The sequence below is a fragment of the Anolis sagrei genome, chromosome 12 (assembly GCF_037176765.1).
Source record: "Anolis sagrei isolate rAnoSag1 chromosome 12, rAnoSag1.mat, whole genome shotgun sequence".
NCBI classification, from domain to species: Eukaryota; Metazoa; Chordata; class Lepidosauria; order Squamata; family Dactyloidae; genus Anolis; species Anolis sagrei.
The window spans coordinates 19,995,110-20,002,609 of NC_090032.1; the positions used below are offsets into that span (position 1 = coordinate 19,995,110).

At 47.5% G+C, this 7,500-nt stretch overlaps 1 protein-coding gene across 1 annotated transcript in view; it reads left to right on the forward strand.

The window, feature by feature from the left end:
• MEN1 (menin 1) overlaps positions 1-7,500 on the forward strand; it is a 26,853-nt gene that overhangs the window by 13,857 nt on the left and 5,496 nt on the right. Inside the window, exons 2-7 of the mRNA XM_067472540.1 lie at positions 451-900; positions 3,010-3,218; positions 3,303-3,431; positions 3,530-3,570; positions 3,649-3,736; positions 7,186-7,322. Of these exons, the coding sequence (XP_067328641.1) occupies positions 465-900; positions 3,010-3,218; positions 3,303-3,431; positions 3,530-3,570; positions 3,649-3,736; positions 7,186-7,322 (1,040 nt within the window). The 5' untranslated portion in view covers positions 451-464. The remainder of the gene's footprint in view (positions 1-450; positions 901-3,009; positions 3,219-3,302; positions 3,432-3,529; positions 3,571-3,648; positions 3,737-7,185; positions 7,323-7,500) is intronic.

Below are 7,500 nucleotides of genomic sequence, written 5' to 3' on the forward strand. Positions count from 1 at the left end.
ATAACACCCAAACTTTGCATGAAATGATCTTACATAATAATAATAATAATAATAATAATAATGTGTTGAGTCCCAGGAATATTTTTATTGATGTTCCATAGACATTATTATTGTTGTTGCTATTATTATTATTATTATTATTATTATTATTATATTTAAATAATAATACCCAAACTTTGCATGAAAAGATCTTACATAATAATAATAATAATAATAATAATAATAATAATGCTATGGAAAAACAATAAAATATTCCTGGGACTCAACACATTATTATTATTATTATTATTATTATTATTATTATTAGGATCTTTTCATGCATGTGTTAAGTCCCAGGAATATTTTTATTGATGTTCCATAGGCATTATTGTTGTTGTTGTTGTTGTTGTTGCATTCATTCTACCTTGTTTCTTGGGGTTTGTGTCTTCATCCCGAACTATTTTGCTGCAGCGCATGCCTGGGCGATGGGGCTGAAGAGCGCCCAGAAAGCCCTCTTCCCGCTCCGCTCGGTGTCGGACGTGGTGCGCCTCTTTGAGCTGGAGCTGCGCCGCGAGCAGCCCGACCTGGTGCTGCTCTCGCTGGTGCTGGGCTTCGTGGAGCACTTCTTGGCCGTCAACCGGGTGCTGCCCACCAACGTGCCGGGCATCAGCTTCGAGCCGGCCCAAGGCCCCGAGAGCCTGACCTACTTCCCGGTGGCCGACCTCAGCATCGTGGGCGCCCTCCACGCCCGCTTCACCGCCCAGATCCGGGGGGCCGTCGACCTCTCGCTCTACCCCCGGCCGGACGGATACTCCTCCCGGGAGCTGGTCAAGAAAGTCTCGGACGTCATCTGGAACAGCCTGAGCCGCTCCTACTTCAAGGATCGGGCCCACATCCAGTCCCTCTTCAGCTTCATCACAGGTGAGGATGGTAATAACAACAACAACAACAACAACAACAACAACACTTTATTTATATTCCGGTGTGTTCCCCGAGGGGACGCAGAGTGGATTACAGCATATAAACAAACACAGGCAAAACATTCGATGCCTTTTTACAATGAAATACATTGAGACACAAATACACAGACAAAGGCAAAGGCTTCCCCTTTCATTTCCGGCTCTGGAGGTGGTGCTCATCTCCATTTTTAAGCCGAAGAGCCGGCGTTGTCCCTAGACACCTCCAAGATCATGTGGCTGGCGTGACTCAATGGACCGCCGTTACCTTCAAGCCAGAGCAGTATTCAATGGCTTTTTCCAATGAGACACAAATACACAGACAAAGGCAAAGGCTTCTCCTTTCATTTCTGGCTTTGGAGGCGGTGCTCAACTCCATTACTAAGCCGAAGAGCCGGCGTTGTCTGTAGACACCTCCAAGGTCATGTGGCTGGCGTGACTCAATGGACCGCCGTTACCTTCAAGCCAGAGCAGTATTCAATGCCTTTTAACAATGAAATACAATGAGACACAAATACACAGACAAAGGCAAAGGCTTCTCCTTTCATTCCTGGCTCTGGAGGTGGTGCTCCTCTCCGATTCTGGGAGAGGTGCGCTTCTCCAGCCTGAGCCGCTCCTACTTCAAGGATTTGGCCCACATCCAGTCCTTCTTCAGCTTTGTTACAAGTGAGGATGGTAACAACAACAACAACAACAACAACAATTATAATTAATAACACTTTATTTATATTCCGCCCTGCTCCCCGAGAGGACTCAGAGTGGATTACAGCATATAAACAAACGCAGGCAAAACATTCAATGCCTTTTTACCATGAAATACAACGAGACACAAATACACAGATAAAGGCAAAGGCTTCTCCTTTCATTCCTGGCTCTGGAGGCGGTGCTCATCTCCGACTCTGGGAGAGAGGCCCTTTCTCCCCAAGGGGACTCAGAGTGGATTACAGCATATGAACAAACATAGGCAAAATATTCAGTGCCTTTTTACAATGAAATACAACGAGACACAAATACACAGACAAAAGCAAAGGCTTCTCCTTTCATTCCTGGCTTTGGAAGCGGTGCTCATCTCCGACTCTGGGAGAGGTTCTCTTCTCCAGCCTGAGCCGCTCCTACTTCAAGGATCGGGCCCACACCCAGTCCCTCTTCAGCTTCATCACAGGTGAGGATGGTAATAATAATAATAATAATAATAATAATAATAATAACAACACTTTATTTATATTCCGCCCTGCTCCCTGAGAGGACTCAAGAGTGGATTTCAGCATATAAACAAACACAGGCAAACATTCAATGCCTTTTTACATTGAAATACAATGAGACACAAATACACAGACAAAGGCAAAGGCTTCCCCTTTCATTTCCGGCTCCGGAGGCGGTGCTCATTTCCATTTCTAAGCCGAAGAGCCGGCGTTGTCCATAGACACCTCCAAGGTCATGTGGCTGGCGTGACTCAATGGACCGCTGTTACCTTCATGTCAGAACAGTATTCAATGCCTTTTTCCAATGAGACAGAAATACACAGACAAAGGCAAAGGCCTTTCATTTCCAGCTCTGGAGGCGGTGCTCAACTCCATTACTAAGCCGAACAGCTGGCGTTGTCCGTAGACACCTCCAAGGTCATGTGGCTGGCATGACTCAATGGACCGCCGTTACCTTCATGCCAGAGAAGTATTCAGTGCCTTTTTCCAATGAGACACAAATTTCCGGCTCCAGAGGCGGTGCTCATCTCCATTTCTAAGCCGAAGAGCTGGCATTGTCCCTAGACACCTCCAAGGTCGTGTGGCCAGCATGACTGCAAGGAGTGCTGTTATCTTCCTACAGAAGCGGTACCTATTCATCTACTCACATTCACATGTTTTCGAACTGCTAGGTTGGCAGAAGCTGGGGCTAACGGCGGGAGCTCAAACATGTGACCTTTCAGTCAACAAGTTCCGCAGCTCACTGGTTTAACCCACTGCACCACTGGGGGCTCCTTGAAGCATGTAACCTGATAAATTTGCCATAGCTTGGGTTGCGGCTAATGTGTATGTTTACCATTTTGACCCATTGTTTATTTCCCTCCTGGTTTCAGGGACCAAACTAGACAGCTCTGGCGTGGCCTTTGCGGTGGTGGGGGCCTGCCAGGCACTGGGGCTGCTGGATGTCCACCTGGCGCTCTCCGAGGACCACGCCTGGGTCGTCTTCGGCAAGGACGGCGAGCAGACGGCGGAGGTGACGTGGCACGGAAAGGGCAACGAGGACCGGCGGGGGCAGACCGTCAACGCCGGCGTAGCCGAACGGGTAACAACCAACACGGGGAGGGGGTATCTCCCATGCAAAAGAGCGGGCCAACCACGTCTACTAAAAATCCTTGCCTCTTGACAGAGCTGGCTGTACCTGAAAGGCTCCTGCCTGTGCTGCACCCGCCAGATGGAGGTGGCCTTCATGGTCTGCGCCATTAACCCCTCCATCGACCTCCACTCGGACAGCTTGGAGTTGCTGCAACTGCAACAGGTGAGCCAAATATGTCAGATTCCCTCCGCGTCGGGACACAACACCCATCACGGGGATTTCCGTCCTTCTCACTTGCTTCTCGGTCTTTTCCGTTGCAGAAATTGCTTTGGGTCCTCTACGATTTAGGCCACCTGGAAAAGTGAGTATTTCTCTTCGGTTCGGGTGCGATCAAAGCGCAATGCCAAAGAGTCATTGGTTGCTTTGATTTCCTTCTCAGGTATCCGATGGCCTTGGGGAACTTGGCCGACTTGGAGGAACTTGAGCCCACGCCCGGACGCCCTGACCCGCTCTTCCTTTATCACCAGGTATTGTTTGCATTTCTGTTGTGTGTTGACATCGAGTGTGAGAGAGGAGGAGAGGACCTTGGGAAGTCTGACTTGGCCACGGTAGTCCATGGTTACATCCCGCCTTGATTACTGCAACGCTCTCTACGTGGGGTTGCCTTTGAAGACGGCTTGGAAGCTTCAATTGGTTCAACGCTCGGCAGCCATGATACTAACAGGAGCAGAGCGCAGGGAGCATACAACTCCTCTGCTGCGCCAGCTCCACTGGCTGCCGATTTGCTACCGGGCTCAATTCAAAGTGCTGGCGTTGGCCTATAAAGCCCTAAACGGTTCTGGCCCAAGTTACCTATCCGAACGCATCTCCGCCTATGAACCCACCAGGACTTTAAGATCCTCTGGGGAGGCCCTGCTCTCGATCCCGCCTGCATCACAGGCACGTTTGGCGGGGACAAGGGACAGGGCCTTCTCAGTGGTGGCCCCTCGGCTGTGGAACGCCCTTCCCATGGACGTTAGATCAGCCCCTTCGTTAATGGTGTTTCGAAGAAAACTGAAAACCTGGCTATTTGAACAGGCGTTCGGAGAAGCAGTGCAATGAATATAGGAAAACGGAATTACGGATGACGAGTTGGATCACGATTCTAGTTACGAGATGTTAATGTGTTGTCTATTGATGTTAATTACTTAGTATACTACGGTGTTAATTGTTTTTAAATAGTGTATGTTGTTAGCACTGAATTTTTGCTCTTGTTGTTAACTGCGTTGAGTCGCCCACGGGCTGAGAAACTGTGGTATACAAATAAAGTAAATAAATTTATTTATTATTTATTTATTTATGTATTTATTTACTTTGCTTATATACCGCTGTATCTCAAGCCCGAAGGCGACTCACAGCGGTTCACAAACAATAAGACAATAAAAACAGCAATAGTTCCATACGACAATAACAATTGACTTAACACATTATCCACTAATAACTAATAGGCAATTCTAATACACAATTATCACAAAAACCCATCCCCAATCGCCTCATCATCCAAGCATCATCCAAGTCCGTCGTCCATTGTTCCATTCCTATGTTCAGTTACCAGATTGCACTAATTTACTCGAACGCCTGCACAAACATCCAGGTCTTCAACTTTCTTCGGAACGCCATGAGAGATGGTGCCAGCCTAATGTCCGTAGGAAGGGCGTTCCACAGCCGAGGAGCCACCACCGAGAAGGCCCTATCTCTCGTCCCCGCCAACCGTGTTTGGGAGGCCGGCGGGATCGAGAGCAGGGTCTCCCCGGAAGATCTCAAAGTCCTGGTGGGTTCATAGGCCGAGAGGCGGTCAGATAGGTAGCTTGGGCCGGAACCGTTTAGGGCTTTATAGGTCAATGCCAACACCTTGAATTGAGCCCGGTAGCAAATCGGCAGCCAATGGAGCTGGCGCAACAGGGGGGTTGTGTGCTCCCTGCGCTCCGCTCCTGTTAGAATCATGGCTGCCGCGCGTTGGACTAATTGCAGCTTCCGGGCCGTCTTCAAGGGCAGCCCCACGTAGAGAGCGTTGCAGTAAATAAATAAATAAGTTGGACCAGCGGTTCTCAACCTGGGGGTCGCGACGCCCCGAGGGGTCGGCTGGCCATTTCAGAGGGGTCGTGACTCCCGAAATAGTGGCCAGACTCCCGAAATAGTGACCACCCTCTTCTTGCCCCCTTCGAGGCCTCCGCCACTAGTGGAAGCCTCGATAAGGGTGAGAGGAGCGTGGGGTAGCAGGAGCAGCAAGGCTTGCACTCGCCCTTCTCCTCTGGGCTCTTAGAATCATAGAATCAAAGAGTTGGAAGAGACCTGATGGGCCATCCAGTCCAACCCCATTCTGCCAAGAAGCAGGAATATTGCATTCAAATCACCCCTGACAGATGGCCATCCAGCCTCTGTTTAAAAGCTTCCAAAGAAGGAGCCTCCACCACACTCTGGGGCAGAAAGTTCCACTGCTGAACGGCTCTCACAGTCAGGAAGTTCTTCCTCATGTTCAGATGGAATCTCCTCCTCTTCTTCCTTGTCCTCTCCGTTTGGGGACCTCCAGTATTTTCTGTTGGTCATGTGGGTTCTCTGTGCCAAGTTTGGTCCAGTTCTGTAATTTGTGGGGGGGGCCTCAGTGGTCTCTGGAAGTCAGAGCTGAATCGGTTGAAGGTACTGCAAATCCCATCATCCATTGTCCATACTCCCCCATAAGTCTGCTCTTATGGAATCAATGATGTGGTAGGGGAACAAGCTGTCTGTGCTGAAGGAGTCAGATTATGGAAGTCAAGATCCCAGAGTCTGCTCTCATGGAATCAATGACGTGGTAGGGGAACAAGCTGTCTGTGCTGAAGGAGTCAGATTATGGCCTCACCATTACTACACCGTTGTCTCGAAACCATGCAGCAATGAGAGCAATGAAATAACCAAACCGAATCTAAAGTTGACCAAAAACTGATTCGTAACTGGTCATTGTGGTCCTTTGTCAAAATTGTCCCTGGTCCAAAAAGGGTTGGGAACCACTGGTTTAGGAGATTCTGATTGTGACGATTCAGAGGGGTCCTGTTTCGTTTCGTAATCCAAATATCTGAAACTTCGTAATTATTTCGTTCAAATTTGATCCATTAGTGGTAAGGCGGAACATTCTGAGACTTGTTTCTCCATCATTTGTACTGCTCTCGGAATGAAACTTGGCACGCTTGTAGGCAACATTTATGACTTTAAGCCTGCCAAGTTTCAGAATGTTTCGCTCATCCACCAGTTTTTAGGAAACCAATTTCTGAGCGCTAGAGACATAGCTAACGAGGAGGTAAAAGTCCCAAGTACAGGATATGTAGTCAAATGAAGCATTGTTTGGAATCAAGTCAAGATCTTGTCCCAGTTCATGGAAACCTTGCTTGGAAAATTCATGTTTAAGTGCATTTGACTCCTTTATTCCTGCTTATATTCCTACCTAATTGGACTTACCTATTTCTTCAAAGTGCTTTTTTACCTAACTGCTTTTGTTTTTATGGACTTTGCTGGACTACTACCCTGGACTATTTTGTTCTTGCTTATCTTCCTACCTAATTGGATTTACCTATTTATTTAAAGTGCTTTTTTACCTTACTGCTTTTGTTTTTATGGACTTTGCTGGACTATTACCCTGGACTTTGTTCCTGCTTATCTTCCTACCTAATTTGATTTACCTATTTCTTTAAAGTGCTTTTTTACCTTACTGCTTTTGTTTTTATGGACTTTGCTGGACTATTACCCTGGACTTTGTTCCTGCTTATCTTCCTACCTAATTGGATTTACCTATTTCTTTAAAGTGTTTTTTACCCTACTGCTTTTTTAATCATCTTCAATAAAAGGTTTGTTTCCCATCTCACGGTGTGGTGTTTAAAGTCAGAGGACTTTTCCTGTCCTGGAGTGCTTCAGTGGCAACCTTGGGCTTTCTGGACTCGATACATTCCCCTTTTCCTTCTTCTAGGGTATCAATTCAGCCAAGCAGTACTACCACAACGAACATATCTATCCGTACATGTATTTGGCTGGGTACCATTGCCGGAACAAAAACGTCAAGGAGGCGCTGGAGGCCTGGGCCGACTCCGCCACCGTCATCCAAGAGTGAGTCCTTTTCTCTGCTATTCCATTTCATTCTGTAGCGTTTGACCTCAATTGAACTGCCAGGGCTCAATGCGATGGCATAATGGGAGTTTTGTTTTCCACGCTCTTTAGCCAATTGTGCCAAAGAGTGCTGGGACCTCACCAAACTACAACATGTTGTTGTTATTATTATTATTAT